Source organism: Canis lupus, chromosome X (assembly GCF_011100685.1).
Source record: "Canis lupus familiaris isolate Mischka breed German Shepherd chromosome X, alternate assembly UU_Cfam_GSD_1.0, whole genome shotgun sequence".
Classification (NCBI taxonomy): Eukaryota; Metazoa; Chordata; class Mammalia; order Carnivora; family Canidae; genus Canis; species Canis lupus.
Genome location: NC_049260.1, coordinates 4,202,949 through 4,222,873, shown reverse-complemented (window position 1 = coordinate 4,222,873; position 19,925 = coordinate 4,202,949). Strand labels below are relative to the sequence as shown.

The window sequence follows — 19,925 nt, the reverse complement described above, 5'->3', positions numbered from 1 at the left end:
GGGATAGATGGATGGATAGATAGAAGGGTAGATAGCAGATGGATGGATTGAAGGAGGAGGGATAGATGGATAGATGAGGGAAGGAAGGAAAGATAGATGATGGATGAAAGAATGAATGGAAGGAGGGAGGGATGGGCAGATGGCTGAGGGAGGGAGGGATAGATGATGGCTATGTGGATGAGGAGAAGGAGGGATAGATAGATGGTTGGATATAGATGGATGGATAGATAGCGAATGGATGGATTGAAGGAGGAGGGATAGATGATGGATGGATGGAGGGAGGGAGGGAAGGAGAGATAGATAGGTTGATGGATGGATGAGTGGATGGAAGGAGGGGGATGGACATAGATGGCTAAGAGAGGAAGGGATGGAGGGAGGGAGGGGTAGATCATGAATGGGTGGATGAGGGAGGGATGGATAGATGATGGAGGGAGGGAGGGAGGAGAGTGGATAGATACATAGCTGATGGATGGATGATTAAATAGCTGATGGAAGGATGGATATATGGATAGATAATGGATGGATAGAGGGATGGAGGGATGGAGAGAGGATGGGTGAATAGATAGGTGGAGGGAGGGATAGATGATGGAAGGATGGACAGATGGATAGGTAGATAGCTGATGGATGGAAAGACAGGCATGAATACATGGTTGGGTGAAAAGATGGGTACATGGATGGACAAATAATATAAAGAAAAATGCTAATTAATAAAATACATGGCAAGCTCTCAGTTTTATCTTACTTAAAGGTTCATTATTTCAGTAAACACATCACAAAGTGTGTCCGTCTTCATCATCACAATACCTGTGGTGTTGTATACACTCGTTCACGGTCTGACAAAGAACGTGGAGACAAAGAGAACCGAGGTCAGCCGTGAGCCCTGCTGCCTGAAAACCCATCCAAAATCAAGTCTGAGACCTTCAAGCTTTGATGTCTCATGATGTAAGAAGCGAACTCGGTGTTACAGAATTAACACAAAGAATAAAATCTACAAAAACTCGTACAAAGCTTGGACTTAAAAATGGTGGTTTAGTGGAACGCTGCTTTCAGGGATTCGAGTCAGATCGTCTCCGGCTTTATAGACGGTGAATCACAGCGGGCGCGCCCATGGGAGCACTTAGCGTGCGCACACAGACAATCCCGGATCGTCTTCTGAGGCTTTTGCAAGTGAACCCGAAGTGACTTCATATCAGACGTTGCTTCACCAACAAAGGGAGAAGCCCCGCTCCCCAGAGACGACGTAGTCACATTGGAGCAGTGTGCTGGTTCCAGAACCGCACGTAACTTCAAAGGGACGCTGGTAACCGTTGAAAAGACAGGGTTAGTCAGCAAGTGGAGTCTCAAGGCTGCCTGGACGCTTCAGTCCCCAGGGAGCATGGGTGCCGGGGTGAAGCCTGGCCTCCCTTGGGGCTCCCCCAGCCCTTCGTAGATCTGCTGAGCTGAGCGGGTGCAGACACGTGAGCAGAGGGCACACTGACTCCCTATGTGTGCGGGTCGAGCCTAAAGCATTAGCCAAAGTCAGAGCACAGGGGGGTGGATAGGACACCGCCGGGTGGCCGTCCCTCCCTCCCTCCAGCCCCTCCGCTGGCCCTGCTGCCCCCCGTCTGCTCTGTCCCTCCCGGATCTGAGCGCACCCGGGCTGCCTGCACACTCCCTGCTCACCCCTGTCTCTCTGCGGTTGTGGCTGGACACGTGGCCATGCAGCCCTGCAGGCTCCTCATGTCTGCTTGAGGCTCCCGTGGTGGCCTCACCCTTGGCCTGTCACTAGAGCCAGCTGCCTTCCACCAAAACAGCGGCCCCACGCCCGCCCACCACGTCACCAACTTGGGATTGATCTTTGCCTTCTTGTCCCGCATCATCTGTCAGACTGTTGTGTGGCCAACCGTTCCCTGAACCCCACGCATTTCTGTGCATCCCCTGCTGCTGCCACACGAAGATTCTGTGACGTCCAGCAGAATGGAACGTCAGAGGTATATATATGGTCGTTATGGTTGGAAGGTGGGGGGGCAGGGACCTCCTGCGGCCCCGCGTGGATCCGAGGAGCAGGCTGCGAGATGATTCCCACCGACGCCACCCAATGGGCCGCGGCCCTGCCTGCACATCTTCACGGGCTGCCCAGCACCTCCGGGCGGGAGCCCCTGAAATGCTTCACCTCCCCGATACCTGCAAATGTCATTCTTTCTAAATTAAACCCTTCGGGCTACCGTGTAATTAAGCTCGTCTCCTCTTCTGGAGATGGAATTTTAGATTTATTTTAGCCTCCGGCTTGTAAAGTGGAAAGAACATTACCTAGCGGAGACCCGGGCTCTGGTCTAAAGTCTGTCACCTGCGTGCCCGTGTGATCTTCAGCTCATTTCCAAACTTCCCGTGGCTCAGAGCCCTTCCCCGTGACAAAGACGGGCCTCGGTCACCCGTTGTCCTCCAGCTCGGACACGCTGTGGCCTCTTTGTTGCTCTAAGTCCTGGGCCAGGACACCTCCAGCATCTCCCCTAAGGTAGCAGGTTCTCCCCAGGTGCTCACTGTTGGCTCTGGCACCCTGAGCATGTGCGTGGACTCTGGCCCTGCGTCCTGATGGCCAAGTGCCGTCCTGGCCCTGTGTGTACAGCTGGGAGAAGCATACTCTTCCTGCCCAGAAGCTTCCTCAAAGGCGCAGAAGCGCGTCCTCAAGTCCCCTCTGCCTGTGCTCTCCTCCAGAAAACCACTGCATTGATTCTAGTGCGCTAAACACGCTTGTCCACACACGTCCATGTGGGGACCTCATGGCAAGGGCCGGGACGTGGGGGTCAAGGAGGGACAAGCTGTCTGCTGCCCTAACCCTCCTTCCGGCAAAGGGCAAAGTCAAGCATGTAATTCACATTTTACAAGTGGGTGTGAATGAGTTTGGGGCCCAGGGTAATGAGTCAGTGCCGGGTGCGGAGGGTGAGGTCCGAGCTACAGGAGCACAGAAGGACGTAAATGAGGATGGACGCCAAGCCCAGCGGGCTGAAGCTCTCCTTCTGTGAGCCAGGCGTAACAGGTAGGAATCACGCAGAGACATTCGCGTATTTCGGTGAACCGCACTCCCCCTGCCCGCGTGCATGCACGATCTGAGCGGTGTTATTCTAGCTTAGAGCTGTCGATGGATTTACGACCCGTGAGCGCAGTGATTACAGGTAGCATGGTTGTGGGTAACTCTCAGAGATTCATGTTTGGGTTTCGGCAGGTAGGTAAGCTACGCTCTGACTGTTGGTAAAACATCTGGGTGTTGGGGCAGTGGGCACTCTCTCCCATGTGTGGTCCTCGGAAACACGTTAGACCTTAGGAGCCAACACGCAGGCAGGCAGGCATAAGAAACTTTCGACGCTATTGATCAGTGCTTCGGAATGCAGGCATTGTGCTCTGCAGTTGTGCGTCTCAGAGGAGGCCGGGGAGCGTGTAGGCTTCCAGGTGGGTGGCATCATGAGGAGCCATGTCCTGGATGCGTGGACCCTAGCCCCAGGGTGGTTCCCGGCAGTGCACATGTTCGCTGTCCTGCTCTGGCTACTCTGACTACTCTGCAGGGAAAACAGCCTGTGCACACTTCATGCCCACTTGCCGAGGAGGGTTCCTGCCCCCGCCTTGTCCCACTCGGCCTCCATGCGGCCGGCCGCTGAGCCTCCAAGCCCCTGAAGGCCTGGTTCAGCACCTGCACATTTCTCGAGTGGAATCTGGGGAGGCGATGGGTGATGTGGGGTGCAGGCTCCTGAGAAGCGTGTTTGGAGGGCCTCCCCGTGAGGCAGCCACAAGAAGAGAGGGGGAACAGAGGCATTTCGGCGCACAGCCAGGGTGCCGCCCCTGGCCTGTGGCCACAGTGACCCGCAGCCGCGTCTCCGTCGTGGACCACAGCGGCCCACCACCTTCACGGCCGGAGGCGGCGTCTGTGGCTCAGCTGAAGAACAGCACACACCAGCCCGTGTCCCCGGCTGTCTGCTGTGTCATGTGACACACCGGTCTCGCATACTTGTGCTCAACGACACGTTTCACACGGCCCTTCGTGGCCTGGCCGGTTCTCTCAGCTCCCGGCCGCTGCTGAGACCGCGTCGCCCCACCGACGGCTGGCTCGCTGCTCTGTATGCCTTCCAGGGCTTTGCACGTTCTCGTGGGCATCACACACGCGACAGGTCAGCCCTCCGTGCCCTGTTGGGGCGATTGCTTCTGAACTGAGCGGGGACAAGGTATGAATGGAAAACACAGAAACCAGGACGCTGTGCATACCTTATGAAACCGTCCGAGTCTGAGAAGGAGGCTCGCCAGGTACTCAGCGCCATCACCATCAACGCCTGTGCGGCTTTTCCGCCTCACGTACCCCGTGCCGGCATTTCCTGGAACGCAGCTCTCAGGTGCGGATGCTCTCTGCGCTGTTCACGGCCCTCTCTTTGGCAAGTGACACGGTTTCTGAGGCACCAGGTCTCTCCCGCCACGTCCCTCGGAAGGAGCCTCACGATGCAGACTAAAACCTGCTCTCACGACGTTGCCGAGCACAGTTACCCTGAGGGATCAACACAGTCTCCTCCTCTGTTCCGACTGACATTTCACAGGTGGACTGCACGGAGCTTCCAAATCCTCGGAGGACACAGGCCGTCATTCAGACACACAATGCCACAGGACCTTTAAGTGCCCATCCATGGTCCAGATAAAGCGATCGGGGACATTTAGAATGCAATCAGGTCGTAACTGTGAAGAGGCAGAGACGGAAATGTCACTAACGGGAAGTCTCAGAGGCAGAGCTAAAGGACAAAACTGCCCGTTCTCAGCAGACCCAGCCCCACTCCGACAGAAGCCATTGACTCACGGCAGAAGCAGGGGGTTGGAAAAGAAGCCAGGGGCCTTTGCAAGTTCTTAGAGGGACTCGGTGTTCTCTCTCTCCAGATCTGTCTGGTGTTTCGTGCTCGAAGGCCCGTGTCCAGGGCCGGCCAGCTCTCTCTGTGCAGGTGCTGACACTGCAGTGTTATGATGCCTGGGGCCTCACGGAGTCTGCTCGTGAGTGTGCGTGTGTGTATCTCTGTGCAGGTTTCTCTATGTGTCTGAGTGTCCCTCAGTATGTGCAGGTGTCTATGTGCATGTGAGTGTGAATTTGCACGTGTCTGAGTTTCTGTGTGTATGAATGTGCACACGTGTATCCGAGTACCGGTTCATGTGTGTGTACATGAATGCGTCTGTGCACATGTGTGGGAGGGCAAATTTCTGTGTGTGTGAGTGTAGGAGTCTGTGTATGTATCTGTATGAGTGTGCACACGTGTCTGTACATGAAGATGTGTCTGCATGTGTCTGAGTGTGAGCTGTGAGTGTAGGAGTCTGTGCATGTGTATACATGAATGTGCACACGAGTGTGTGCACATGAATGTGTCTGCGCATTTGTCTGAGGGCTAGTTTCTGTGTGTGTAACTGTAGGAGTCTGTCCATGTGTGTCTGAGTGTGCACGTGTGTTGGAGTGCCAGTTCATGTGTGTGCACATGAATGTGTGTCTGTGGTGTGCATGTCTGAGTGTGAGTTTCTGTGTGTAGGAGCATGTGTGTATAAATGTGCACACGTGTCTGAGTGCCAGTTCATGGGTGTGTTTGTACATGAACGTGTGTCTGTGCATATGTGTCTGAGGGCAAGTTTCTGTGTCTGTGAGTGTACGAGTCTGTGCATGTGTGTCTTTGAATGTGCACAGATGTGTCCAAGTGCCAGGTCATGTGTGTGCACATGAATGTGTGAGCACGTGTCTGTAAGTTTCTGTGTGTGTGAGTGAAGGAGACTGTGTGTATGTGTGTATGAGTGTGCACATGTCCGGGTGCTAGTTCATGTTTGTGTACATGAATACATGTCTGTGCACATGTGTCTTGAGTGTGAGTTTCTGGGTGTGTGAGTGAAGGAGTCTCCATGTGTGTATGAGCATGTACATGTGTCCGAGTGCCGGTTCATGTTTGGGTACATGAATACATGTGTCTGAGGGCAAGTTTCTATATGTGTGACTGTTAGAGTCTGTGCATGTGTGTTATGAATGTGCACACGTGTGTGTACACTAATGTGTGTGTGCACATGTGTGTGTGTCTGAGTGAAGGAGCCTGTGTGTATGAGTGTGCACATGTGTCTGAGTGCCAGTTCGTGTTTGTGTACATGAATACGTGTGTCTGAGGGCAAGTTTCTCTGTGTGTGACTGTAGGAGTCTGTGTGTATGAGTGTGTACACGTGTGTCTGTACATGAAGGTGTGTCTGCACATGTGTCTGAGTACAAGCTTCTGACTGTAGGAGTCTGTGCATGTGTATGAACATGCACATGTGTGTGTACATGAACTGTGTCTGCGCACATGTCTGAGAGCTAGTGTGTGTAACTGTAGGAGTCTGTTCATGTGTGTGTATGAGTGTGCACACGTGTGTCGGAGTGCCAGTTCATGTGTGTACATGAATGTGTGTATGCACACATGTGTCTGAGTGCAATTTCTGCCTGTGTGAATGAAGGAGACTGCGTGTATGTGTGAACATGCACATGTGTGTCAGAGTGCCAGTTCATGTGTGTGCAGATGTGTCTGAGTGCAAGTTTCTATGTGTGTGAGTGAAGGAGCCTGTGCATGTATGTATGAGTGTGCACGTGTCCGAATGTCAGTTCATGTGTGTGTATGTGAATGTATCTGTGCACGTGTCTGAGTGTGTGTTTCTGTGTGTGTGTGAAGGAGCCTATGCGTGTGTATGAGCCTATGCATGTGTGCACATGTGTGTACATGATTATGTGCACACGGGTGCAAGTTTCTACGTGAGTGAAGGAGCCTGTGCTTGTGTATGAGTGTGTACATGTGTCCAAGTGCCAGTTTATGCGTGTGTACATGAACGTGTCAGTGCGTGTGTCTGAGTGTGAGTTTCTGTGCGTGTGAATGCAGGAGTCTGTGCATGTGTGCCTGTGAGTGTGTGTGCCTGTGTATGCATTTTCCACTGACCTAAAGGCAGGGGAGGACACAGAACTTCTAGTGTCCCACTGCGCCCACACCGGCGTCCATGAGCCTCGCTGCTCACCAGCACAGTGAGCTGCCACTGCCCGCAGGGCAAAATTCTCGAGATAAAAGGAGGGGGACAAGGGGCTGGGAGGGTGGAAAGCTGTGACCTTGGCACGTCCTGGCAGTTGGGGGTCACCTAAGGACAACGGCGGGAACAGTGGGAGAGATCGCACAGCCGTGACCGGGGCCCCTTTATACACGTCTGGCCCCCACGGAGCCGAATCTTCACCGAGAAGTAAGGATGCTGTTGCCAGGACCCCAGGGCACTTTGTAGGCACGTGTCTTCCCCGGATGGACACTGACGGAGGATGGAGGATGATCTCCCCTTGAGTGGGCTTAGGATCTCTTGTTTTATGGCATTGTTCGCGGGATGGCACGGGGGGTGGGGGGAGCCGCCTCGAAAACACAGTGCACAGAGACCCTGTTTTACATGTGGGTGCAAAGGGCCGGCGGTCGTCCCGAAGATAAGGTGGAGTGACACAGCCGAAGGGGCTAGCGCTCGGGGCCCCTGGGCTTGCTCGCAGAGATTTTCACGGCAGGCCTTGGTCCTCACACACAGGCTCGGGGTTTCACTCACATGCTTTAACCGCTCGCTTTCCAAAGTGCAGTACCCAAAGCATGATCAGCTCTGCACTGATGTCACACTTAAAACGCATGTTTTCGGGCTCCCAGGTAGCTCAGTGGGTTTAACATCTGCCTTCTGCTCAGGTCATGATCCCAGGGTCCTGCGATCGAGCCCTGCATCCCCCCTGAGTGGGGATCTTGCTTCCCCCCCTCCCTCTGCCCTTCCCCTTGCTTGTGCTCTCTGGTGTGCTCTCTCTCTGTCAAATAAAGAAATAAAATATTTTCTAAAAAATTAAATAAAATGCATGTTTCTCCCCCCCACCCTAGTTTACTCTTGTGCTCTGAATGTTCAGTGATTGCACAGATCTGTAGGATTCCAGTAAAACAAACTTTTAAACCCAACGTCCCTACTTGCCACCCACCACCACATGTCACTAGCACCTCGGCAGCAGTGATGGAACCCTGTCCCCTGTAAAGTCACGGGTGCGGAAAGCCCGCGGGACCATATGTAAGGACTGGAGTGCCGGCCTCCCTGCGGTTCACAACCTGGAAAGCCTCCCCTTCAACTCTGTGTCCCGTGCACAAGTGACAAAACTGATGGGCGTGTCAATACTAGAAATCATGAGAACCCGGTCTAGATGCCTGGTTACGCGAAAGGCCGTCTCAACCTTGTCTTTCTTCCTCATCCTACAGTGCCTCGTCTTTGAAGACGCTCCCAACGGCGTGGAGGCAGCCCTTGAAGCTGGCATGCAGGTGGTCATGGTTCCAGATGGGAACTTGCAGCGACACCTGACGTCCAAGGCCACCGTGGTGCTGGATTCCCTGCAGGACTTCCAGCCCGAGCTGTTCGGTTTGCCACCCTATGTGTGAGCAGCCCGCTGTGCCTCCCTGGGCGTCACGGTCACGGCACCTGCTCGAGTAACCCATGGCACCCGGGACATCACCGTGTGAGGGGTCCTTCAGCCTGCGAGGCCAGCCTTCTGTCCCATGCGGGCTTGGCCTACCGTGACTAGTGCTGACATACCACAGCGTCCCAGCTGAGAGAAGGCAAAACAGAGGCAGCCACCAAGCCCTCATTTGCACAATCATACATCCTACATGAATGATCATACGGTGTCATTGCACCTGAATAATCCATGTAGGCGTCATAAGCGGCAAATACACACACGTACACATGCTTGTGTGTGAGTGCTCGGGCATGTATGTGTGTATGCGTGTGTGCATCTTTACATGTTTATACATACGCATGCATGTAAAATACTTCCTTTTCAAAGGCGGAATGAAATTATATTTGCATTCATTTCCTTTTTACTTTCTCTAAACCATGGCTTGAAAATGTAAAATATGCGTACATATACGTATATGCTTACATATATGTGTATATGTGTGTATGTACATATATGTTATATTTATCTTTTTCCTGTATGACTCTACTGTCTTAACTGTTGTCTTAATGTGCCGTAGCGGCTGGTACAACGGAGATCGCAGCTGTGTTTTGTTTGTAGTCTGAGTGGAAAAGCCAGGTCATGGATGAGTCCTGAGAAACCGTCCTCCCTGTTAGCAAAATTGACCGTCTTTCTGGCCCACACAGCCTCTCGGCACACCTCCGCCCAGAGGCCCACTCTGAACCGTACCGTCAGTAGTTTGTTCTCAGTGTGAACATAACTGTGGTCTGTACCTCACATCATCAGGCACATGTCTACACTTGAGGATGTGCTTTCTACCTCAAAAAAAACCATCCTCTTTTCTAAAAACCGGTAGTTTTCTAACACAGCCTTTGTGCAAATATAATCTGAATTCGGAATACATACCTAGTGTGACCAAGAGCCTTATTAGCACATTTCTGGGATCATTTACCAGATGTTAACACTTTGATGATGGACCTTTTTTTTTTTTTTAACTTCTTTTACTTTTTACTAGATTTACTCACCCTTTTGCGGTGGGAACATTGAGAAAGGCATTGGAATATGGGAAAAACAATCCTGGCGCACCATGCCTGCTGGTGTGTCATTGCTTGTCACGGAGCTAACTTCCATGTGGTGGAAAAGTCATGGTAATGAATGCGAATGTGCCCATCCTTGGTCGTCTGTTGATGCTTGCCTCCGGCTGTTGACCAGTTTTATATCCGTTCAGCAAATTCATTTCCGCATTAGTCCTCGCCAGTGTGTATGGGTCTATTCTGTGAACTCTCCGTCAAACTGGTTGTAACATCTTACTGGATCCCTCACCAGTTAATTGAGTTGAATAAAATCCTTGACATCAGTTCTCATTATGTATGAGAGTTTGATTTTACGTTTTTAAAAAAATTATGCTTGAACAAATGTAAAACAAAAATGTGACTCGACTTTTTTTTCTTTGGAAGCCAAGCAGCACTCACATTGTAAAATGGCATTTATGCATTAGTGCCCTTGTGTGCGGCAAACATAAGATCTCCCTGAGATGATCCCTTATTGGATTTGATATCTCCTTTTAATAAAACATGTATGTTTTCTCATCTTCCAGCCATTTTGTACAAGAAACACAAAGCGCGCTCATGCGTCTCCCAAACATGTAGCTGTAGATCAGTGTACACTTTGCTCTACGATAAATTTGAGCTCAAGTACATTGTTGTTACAACCAAGGCAAAACTCTTATTTTGTTGTACAAAGGAAAATAGTGATGGTTGGCCAAGCCGCACATGTTCTTTCTTGTTCTACCTCAGCCTGATTGACCCAGTGCCTCTTAATGATGACATCCCACTAACAACCCATCGATTTCACAGAGGAATAATAGTAATGCCAATTTAGACCCGGATGACTCCTGCCGAGAAACTTTAAAGAGACATTGTGGTTTCTTAATGCGTTTAAAGACATGCAGAGATTAGTGGCTGTTATGTGATGTTGCCCTAGTGGGCGGCTAGCATTTACCCATCCCCTGCACCTCCTTTGGAAGCATTTGGTACTGATGACAGCCCCTGAGAGGCGATAAAATCAGTCTCTTCTTAATTCCTCTTCAATGAGACATGCACAGCACTTTTAGGAACATACTAATGACTATGTATTAGGGTTCTTCCTTCCACCCAATACTCCCTCAGTTGGAGTTCAGCGAGCCGTAGAAGAGAAAAGGGCGTCTGGAAGACACTTGCTTTACCCGGAGAGACTTGCCTTATCAAGACACATGGATCATTTCTGCTCTGCAGCACTGCTCAGTGCTTAGCCATTGAGGTTCCTGTTTCTTTGAATATAATAGTTGGACGCTAGATTTGCCGTGCTTCGAATGGTGTTACCTATTCTTAAAAACACATTTGCACATGATAACCAAGTTTTATAATAAAAAAAAAAAATGCATACTAACTCCTCTGCCTCACATTGTGTACGCTCTCCTGTTCCACAGGACAAAGTTCAAACCTTGGCCTCGTGGAGGCTTTCTGACCTAAGTCTGTCCCCAGCACAGCAAAGGATTTCAAATTAGGCAGAGTTTGATTTTCTATGCATCTTTTGACCCAAGTGGATTTTGAAGGACCAAATAGTTAGCTTTCTCTTTCTGGTTCTCCACGGAATGACAGGTGCCTGACACAAAGTGTTTTTGGACACTGTCAGACTATCCCATTAGTATTAAGGCATTGCATGAAAGCATTGCTTTCTGTAGACTAAAACCCATGATTGCCAAATTCTATGTGCGTTGCTCCAACATCGCATATGAAATGAGTATTTACATGAAATGATTTGCAGTTTTTACCGTAATGTTAATAATAAATTTCTCTAGGACATAAAAATCATAAAGAACTATTCAAATATCCTAATGTTTTCTAGTTTCTTTTTCTTTTTTTTTTATTATTTTATTATTATTTTTTTATTTTTTGTTTTCTAGTTTCTTAACAAGCATGAGGTCTCAGAAACATGCCGTCAAATACATCGACTTATGAAAATCCTTGACAAAGGGATGGGGAATTCATATATAATGCAAAGTCACTTAAAATGGCATATTTTCAAAATCCACTATAGGAAAGAGTGGGTATGCATTTGATACTCAACGTCGTATTAAATTATGGATAGACATTTAACTAAACAGTAGTTATTTTTCTGTAAGTCACATCAATTCTATACTTGGTGGTAAAAAAGACATTCCATATAAAAGTCAGAAACAAAGAAACCAAGTTATGAGTAAACTTTTCATTGTCCTAGAAATCATAGTCAACAAATAACGGCATTGTGTGTTTACATAGATGGGTTTGATGAGGACAAATTATCTCAGTAATTTGTCTAATCATCGTTTCTCTCACCACTTTTTAAAGCCGTCTTCACTGGGTATTGAATTGTGGTTTGAGATTAATTACCTCTTACCCTTTAAAGATATAGTTTCTATTATCTGACTTCCTATCGTTTTGATTAAATTATACCAGTTATTGGTCCTGAGTTTGAAAGCAACCTGTCTCTTTCCTCCAGCTGTGGCTAGGATTTTGTTCGTGGTCTTTGGCCTTCCCAGGAATGGCTTGCTATGTTTGGTCTAGTGTGAACTTTGTAGATCTCCCTAAGTCTGTGGCTTTTACGAATCTCTAAACTTCTCAGTCATCACCCAGATTTTCCTCTTGGGGCCCCTTCCATATATAAGCAAACAGCAAGGGTGAAGTCTTGGCAGTGCATGTAATCAGTGCGTCATGCCCAAGCCTGGGTTGTGCCGCCAAGGAGAAGGCTCAGGGACTGGGGAGCTTGAGTGAGCTGGCAGGGCAGGTGAGGAACCAGTGCCAACAGGGCCTTAGGGAACACTTGGAATCTTCATGATGAGCACACACACTTAAAAAGGATTAGAATTCTCACTTGGCCCGGAGGCGAGGAACAGTGTTACCAGCCAGGAGGAGTCAACCACCCAGAGCTGAGTATACCAGTAGTCAGAAATCCAGAGAACCAAGACAGCCAAGAACCAAGGGTTCCGTAGAGGGCCCAGGACAGAGCCATCAGCAGAGCCTGTGCTCCTCGTAAGAACCTGTCCTTCACCTCTGCTCTGTGGGTGCATGTTCTGTGTCTTCTCTGAAGGCAAAACCAAGACCCACTTGACTCCTGTAGAAAGGCACTTACCTTGAAAAGAAAGGCAAAGAGCCAGATGCTGAAATATGAAAAACTCATGGAGAACAGTTTTAATTAGGATGAAGTATTCACATATGCAGATCACTTGAAAATTGCAAAACACTCTAAATTTCTGCATAAACTAGGTCGTCTAGCATTTGTTGAGTGTTCATCGTGAGCTAGGCACTTTTTATTTATGAACGTACATCCTTGCCTTTTGCTTTGCCCTTTTTGCTCTCTCTGCCCCGTGTAGTGGCTGAGAGTACTCCCAGCTTCCCCTCTCTTATCTCTAAGGGTTATGTTACATAATTAGGTTATGTACCCCAAAGGCCACTTGGTTATGAAGCGGCGGGGCTGAGGATCGGGGTCGTAAGTTACACGTGCTTCACACTCCAGAAAATATAGCTGTTCCCAACGTAATTATCGTCAACCATAGGGAAGGAAATACGTTTCCGTGGTAGTTAGAATAAAAAGGATGTTTGTCGTCCTGTTGACACCTTCGTGGTGTAGACCCAGCCCACACGGGTGCTGCCGGGGAGCAGTGAATCCTACGCTTAAGTATCTTCTCTACTCACACTGTCGGTGGCCGCAGAGAACACGTGCCTGACTTAGCTGCACTACCAATTTGTATCAAGAAAAGTACTTGCTTTAAACAAGTTTGAGATGCCCTCTAATTGGGAAAATATTAAGGGCCTTGGACGCTACCGCTTGTCTATGCATGAGACAGCTCCCTCATTACTTTGGTTTTTGGTATTCTCAACCTACCTCCAGAAAACACTGCAAAATGTCATTCTTGAGTGCCCTCTCTTTGCAAGTACTTATCAGGCGTGTGTGTGATGAGCTGTTTGTTCTCTGCTGATGCTCTTACTGATGCATAGTCATGTTGATGAAGCAAGTTGTTAGCCGGTTCAAGACTGGAACAGAGTCAACAAAGTTTGCGAGTGCTTCCAGCCACAGTGCAGGCCTCTGAAAATCATCCCTTCCCTCGGCCCCCAGCTCCTCAGGAATAGTGTATGGTTGTTCCTAGGGAGGGTGTTGTTAGGACCTCTCAAGGATTAAGACCTGAGGCTTTTCACCCATCACTCCCCTCCATTAAGACCATTTCCAACACCAGTTCTATTTCTCGACCTTGATTTCTTTCCTCTCAACTGCCATCTGGTGGTCCATCCCACCACCACCACCCCACTACATCCAGGGAGAACTCGCCCTTAGGGTGACAGAAGTCACCAGCCTTGTGCCCCTTGCCTAAATTCTTCCCAGGGTCCCAGCAGTGGTCCCAGAGACAGGCAAATCGAGTCCTTTGACAGCGCCTGTAGACCCGCATGCTATCTACTCCTTCATGGTAGCTGTGAATGCACACCTGCTTTTCTCTGGCCAGAATCTCCTTGAAGGGATAGCTCAACATGTATCCCAAGAGTTGGAAGGCAGAAAAAGTGCCACTCAATTCCCTGACTGTTTTGTTTCCCAACTATGTAAACCACATAAACGTGGTGCAGACTCCTCCGTGAAACGTGGAATTTAGTATGAGAGACATGGTAAGAAATCACACACATGAAGGTGTAATTGTAAATTGTCAGAAACACTGCAGAGTCAGAGAAGAGGATCTAAGAATAGCAGGGTGCACCTAATTTAATTTGGGGCTTACAGGGTCAAGGAAGGGGGCATCACTCAGCGCCTGGCCAGTTTCTAGAAAAGTACAATGTATGTTGTCCATACAACCCAGCAATCCACTCTTGGGTGTCTGCTCAAGGGATATGAAAATGTCCACCCACACAAACACCTGTACACAAGTGTTCATAGCAACCTTTCTCATAACCATCAATGGAGGAAAGTACAGAAGCCAGCAGAAGAGAGAGGTCTTGGTAGAAGTTGGCTCTGTGATGTAGTTTCACAAATTCCAATGTTATTGGCACTTCTTACCAACACCCACATGTTGTTCTAATTAAATCGTATAAAAGTACCTTCCTGTATTTCTAACCAGTTATGTAATTTGGACAAATCATCGATGGAGATCTCCTCGTGGAATTCAGAGTACGCCCAATAAGTCAATGGACTTGGTCCATTTTCCAGTGTAAAATATGTGCACTTTTAAATAACATTAATATACTTAGTGATGCGTGATGTCGGTAAGAAGAATCTACAGAGGTGACAGTAGGAAGAAGGAGCTCAGATCACTCCGTGCTTTATATTTTATTACTGTTGACATTGTGGTTCTGCAGTTTGGCAAGATAAGGCAATACCCAGCTAGGAGGAAGCTGCGTACCTTTTGGGGAGCCTCGGTCTTCGTAAGTGAGATGGTGCCCCATAAAAACTGGTGGAAGGGGACTGGCTTGGGCACCTAGGAGAACCCTAAGGAGCATCTCATGAACGTGAAGGTCAACCTTGCAGTGCTGCTAAGAGACCAAGAAACTTCAGGACAGAGGACAGACATGGGGTTTGATTATCTGTCCTTGCACTGATCAGCTCAGGTGACTGGTGGAGGTCAGAGCAGACTACAGAAAAGTAAAGTGAAGCAGAGACCATCAGCACAGAAGACTCATGAGCAATTGTGACAATTGGAGCAAAGAAATAGGGCTGTCACTATAGGGCAGGAAGGATCCAGGAGGGAGTCCTTTGTGTTTTTGGGAGTTCAGGGTGGAATGAAATTCTGAAAGCAGAAAGAGAGCGAGAGCTTCTCAGCTCCAGATGCTGGGGATTCTCATGAAGAAACCTTAGTTTTATCCTTAAAGGTAATGAAGACCCATTGGAGATGCACAGTTTCTACTTCTCTTTCAAGAAATGAGGCCTCCAGGACAGAGGGAAGGAGAGAAGAGGCTGTGAGTCTGGCCTGGTGGAGGCGAGGCACAGAGGAAAGGACTCCCCATGAGTCATAGTGGCATTTTCCCCCTAAAGTCCATTTAACCCCACACATCCAACCCAGCCCACCAGCTGAAATTCTCTCCCATTGCCGCGCTCTCTAGATCTTGAGATGCCGCTCATCGGAAGCGATGTTTGTTTACAGCTCCATCAAGGGAGCAGCCACAGGCTCCCACGATTTAAGCACCCCTCAAAATACTTCCCACCTCCCACATCTCACTTCCTGCACGGAAGGGAGCTCATTCCTGCTGTCCAGTGCTCTGCAAAATTCCATGCTGACAGTGTCAAACGTGTCCCCTAATCCCCTTGTGAAAATGCAAATACCCCTAAGAACGTGACTCCCCTCTTAACCTCCTTAATCAGACTGCTTCCTCCTCCTTTTTCGCTGAGCACTGCTCGCTGGAAGGAATCAAATTTTGATGCAGGAGGGTGGATAGTGAAGGGCTTTTGAATAGGAAGCTTGGGAGCAGGGGAAGTAGGTTTGAGTGGGCACTTCACAGGATGAAGACAGGCTGAGGGAAATAGGAGTCCGGATAGGAAAGGGGAAAAGAGAGATGCCACAAGGTAGGCCAGGGTCACAGGAAGGGGACGACCGTGGGCATCCACCATCTTGCTAGTTCTAGCTCCTGTGATTTAATTGTCGGGTGCAGGAGGTGAGCGTGCATATAGCGGCACGCAGTTAGGAGGCCCTCATCCGAGCTCCCCGGGGCCTTTCTTGAATATCACCGGAGCCCGGCAACATTCTTTGTGGTCTAGTAGTGCATGCCCGCTACTGTGTGCCCAAGCACTTATTTTTCCTGGAAAACCCAGCACCTGCTGTCTTCTCTGAAAACTCAGCAAAGCTCCCACCGCAGGCAGCACAAACACAGCAGGATCAGGTTCTGAGACGTGCGTGCCTTTTTATGGGGATGTGTCCCAGGGCAGTGTTTCCGTTTGTGTCCAGCCCTGCAGCAGCACACATTGAATTCGGCTGGCTCTTCCCAGTGGTGGGTATAGATTGGGTCCGGAGGTTGTGTCCTAAAACCACTTCCTGGAGTAGGCTCCAAGCTCTGGGGTGGCACAGATGGCCCCAGCTGGGGCTCTGAAGACGAGAGTGGTTTCATACTGGACCAGTTGTCCTGGGAAGTAGAGATGGGCCTGACTCTGCAGCCCCAGTTCATAAAAAGACTCTTGTCTCCAGCCCAGTGCCCACAGATGGGGTTGTGACCCGGAGGGCAGACAGTCACTGCTGTGAGATCTCCTCCATGCTGAACGTTCAGCCTCATTCGGACAAAATATTAAAATGGGAGGTGTCCATGTGATGTCCCCTGCTATGCCTCAAGCCCTGTCCTTACCTGTGCAGTTCAGAGACAGCTCACGGATGGAAAGAAATCTATATGCGCCTTTTAGGATTGGAATGGTTGGTCTTCCCAGTCATGACCCAAACCAGATGTTGGCTTGGAGAAGATGTCAAAAGAGAAGCATTACTCTGTGCTATTTTCTCCACTTACCAGAGTCAGAATTTTCCTAGAAGAATGCCAATATTGTACCCTGAAAGTACACACTTACCACAGCAGCACCCATAGAGATAAAGTGTCTGCACTTGCCACTGGGTAGTCATTTCCAGTCTAACATCATCACGCATGTTTTAAGAAAGTCCTGTTGGAAAATAAGCTCATAAATATCACATTAATTCTGAAATAAGCCTTGATAGTGACTGACTCAAATTGGCCATCCTTTAAAAAAAAGGGGGGGGGGGGAGATGATGCTGCATTAGAAAAGAGGAACAATCAGAAGAAAGAAAAATATTCATCCCAATGGGTTATGGAGCTCTGAGTCAAACACAGGATTTATTTCTCCTTTTAAATGTATGAATTTTTTCTCCTAAAGTCGCCTTTTTACTTCACTATAAATCCCATATACCATGAAATTCCTAAGTAACATTAATTTCCACCCAACAATAATGGTATGAATTTTGAGAATTATGTTGGTCTATTTCTCAATTTTGATTATTATCTGTACGTACTGAGCAATGGTAAGGGGAAGAACCCTCTTCCTTTTAAACCTTTTATGTTGTTGAAATACATCAGTTAGTACAAGCAGAGGTATCAAAACTATTATCTTTGTTTAATCCTCTTTCCAAAATCACACTTCACCTAATTTTAACTCTATTTCAAAGGTGATCCTAAGCACCGTGAAAATAAGCAGCAGCCCCTATGTGTTCACTCTTGGGGGCTCTCAGGATGATTTATACAACAAATCAGAATCCCTCTTCTTGTATTGCCAACATCAGTCATGCGCCCCAGATGGATCCTTCCCTGCTATTTCATGTAAATATCTACTGTGCTCATCTGGGCCAACAGACTTTTTGCACAACGGCACATCGAGCTCAAACAGGGAAAATGCACTCTGCGGGCAAAATCAGAAGGAGATGGAGAAAATAGAAATTAAGGTAAAAAGAGGGGAAAAGTATATCCTTTAGCAAGTTTTGATCAAAATAGCTTAGAAAGAAATAGAATGTGGGTATCTATACGTGCAATCTAATTGTTTGGAATTAAAGACAAGGATTTCTATGGCTTATATAGCATCCATCTGATTGAGTTAAAATTTTCCGTCGGGTTTCTTCCTATAGCTCTTCATCATCACTCATATTTTTTAGACGGCCCATAATAGCATCAAGAAGTGCATCATGGGGATCCCTGGGTGGCGCAGCGGTTTGGCGCCTGCCTTTGGCCCAGGGCGCGATCCTGGAGACCCCGGATCGAATCCCACGTCGGGCTCCCGGTGCATGGAGCCTGCTTCTCCCTCTGCCTTTGTCTCTGCTCGCCCCTCTCTCTCTCTCTCTGTGACTATCATAAATTAAAAAAAAAAAAAAAAAAAAAAAAAAAAGAAGTGCATCATGGCTCTCTTAGACTGTTCTGTGCCCTATATCCGCGACTGTTTGAACATATGTTGTTGGATATTCTCTTCAAGTCTTCTCTCTCTGGTGTTGAATTCTTTGGGAAGAAAAAAGAAGACTGGATTGGAAGAAAGAGATGACTTTCAATTTCAAATGGTTGTATACACACAGGTCGGTTTTGATTCTTCTATGAAACCAACCCAAAGTAGCCCAGAGACCAAGAGACAAAGAAACGTTATCTTTGATGAAACTAAAAGGAGACTAACATTCTTCCAATTTTTAAATTTATTTTTTAATTATTATTATTATTAGTTTAGAGAGAGTGCTGGTTTGTACATGCGAGTGGGATAGAGGGTGGGCAGAAAGAGAAGGGGAGAGAGAATCTTAAGCAGGCTCCATATCTAGTGGGGAGCCTGATGCGGGGGCTCCATCCCATGACCCCAGGATCCCCAGGATCATGACCTGAGCCAAAATCAAGAGTCAGATGCTTAATCGACTGAGCTACCCAGGTGCCCCTAGTCTTTGAAAAACTTTTGAAGGAAAATCCAGTAGTTCACATCATGTTTATTCACTTTATACAAATAATGCTATAAGGACTAACGATAGAGACATTAGTAATTCTTTAATATTGGAAGAATATTTGTTCTTTCATTCATGAGCAATTTTCCCCCATCAGTGATGATATTAGCTGTGGGTTTTTCATCGATGGCATTTATTATGTTGAGGAGTATTTTCTCTAAATGTACTTTGTGGAGGGTTTTGTTTTCTTTTGTTTTGTTTTGTTTTATCATGAATGGGTATTGTATTTTGCCAAATGTTTCTCCTGCGTTCTTCCTTCTACCATTTTGGGGTTTTGTTCATTCTCCTTTTTCTATCTCCACTAGGTGTGAGGTCAGGTTGTTCGCTTCAAGTTTGTTTTGTTGCTTCTTGAGTTAGGGCTGTGGTGCTATAATCTTTCCTCTTAGAACAGCTCTTGCGGTATCCCAAAGATTTTGGACCATTGTTCTTTAATAGTCACTTATATACATGTATTTTTTATTTCCTCTTTGATTTCTTGGCTGACCCCATTCATGGTTTAGAAGCATGTTACTTAACTTCCATGTATTTGTGTTCTTTCCAGATTTTTTCTTGTCGTTGATTTCTAGTTTCATAGCATCGTGTTTGAAAAAGATACACGATAAGACTTCAGTCTTTCTTAATTTTTGATATTTGTTTTATGGCTTCTTATGTGATCAGTTTCAGAGAATGTTCCATGTACATTCATTCTTGAAAAGAATATTTTTCCACTATTTTTGGATGGAATGTTTTGAATATATCTGTTAGGTCCTTCTGATCCAGTGTGTCAATCGAAGCCATCATTTCCTTGTTCATTTTCTCTTTGGATGATCTATTCATTGATGTCAGTGGGGTGCTAAAGTTCTCTACTAATATTATATTACTATCAATTTCTTCCCTTATGTGAGTTAATAGCTGCTTTTATGTATTTGGGTGCTCCCATGCTGGGCACATAAATATTTATAATTGTTATATCTTATTGTTGGATTGTTTCCTTTATACTTATGTAGTGTTAATGGACTTGATAATTTTTCAGAA

At 47.6% G+C, this 19,925-nt stretch overlaps 1 protein-coding gene across 3 annotated transcripts in view; it reads left to right on the top strand.

Moving 5' to 3' along the window:
* PUDP (pseudouridine 5'-phosphatase) overlaps positions 1–19,925 on the top strand; it is a 131,734-nt gene that overhangs the window by 69,432 nt on the left and 42,377 nt on the right. For 2 of the 3 annotated variants that reach the window (XM_038586763.1, XM_038586765.1), the window contains exon 4: positions 8,250–10,050. The exons of the other annotated variant lie outside the window; for it this stretch is intronic. In XM_038586763.1, the coding sequence (XP_038442691.1) occupies positions 8,250–8,426 (177 nt within the window). In that variant the 3' untranslated portion in view covers positions 8,427–10,050. Of the gene's footprint in view, positions 1–8,249; positions 10,051–19,925 lie in introns of those variants that run through there. 3 annotated transcript variants of the gene reach the window in all.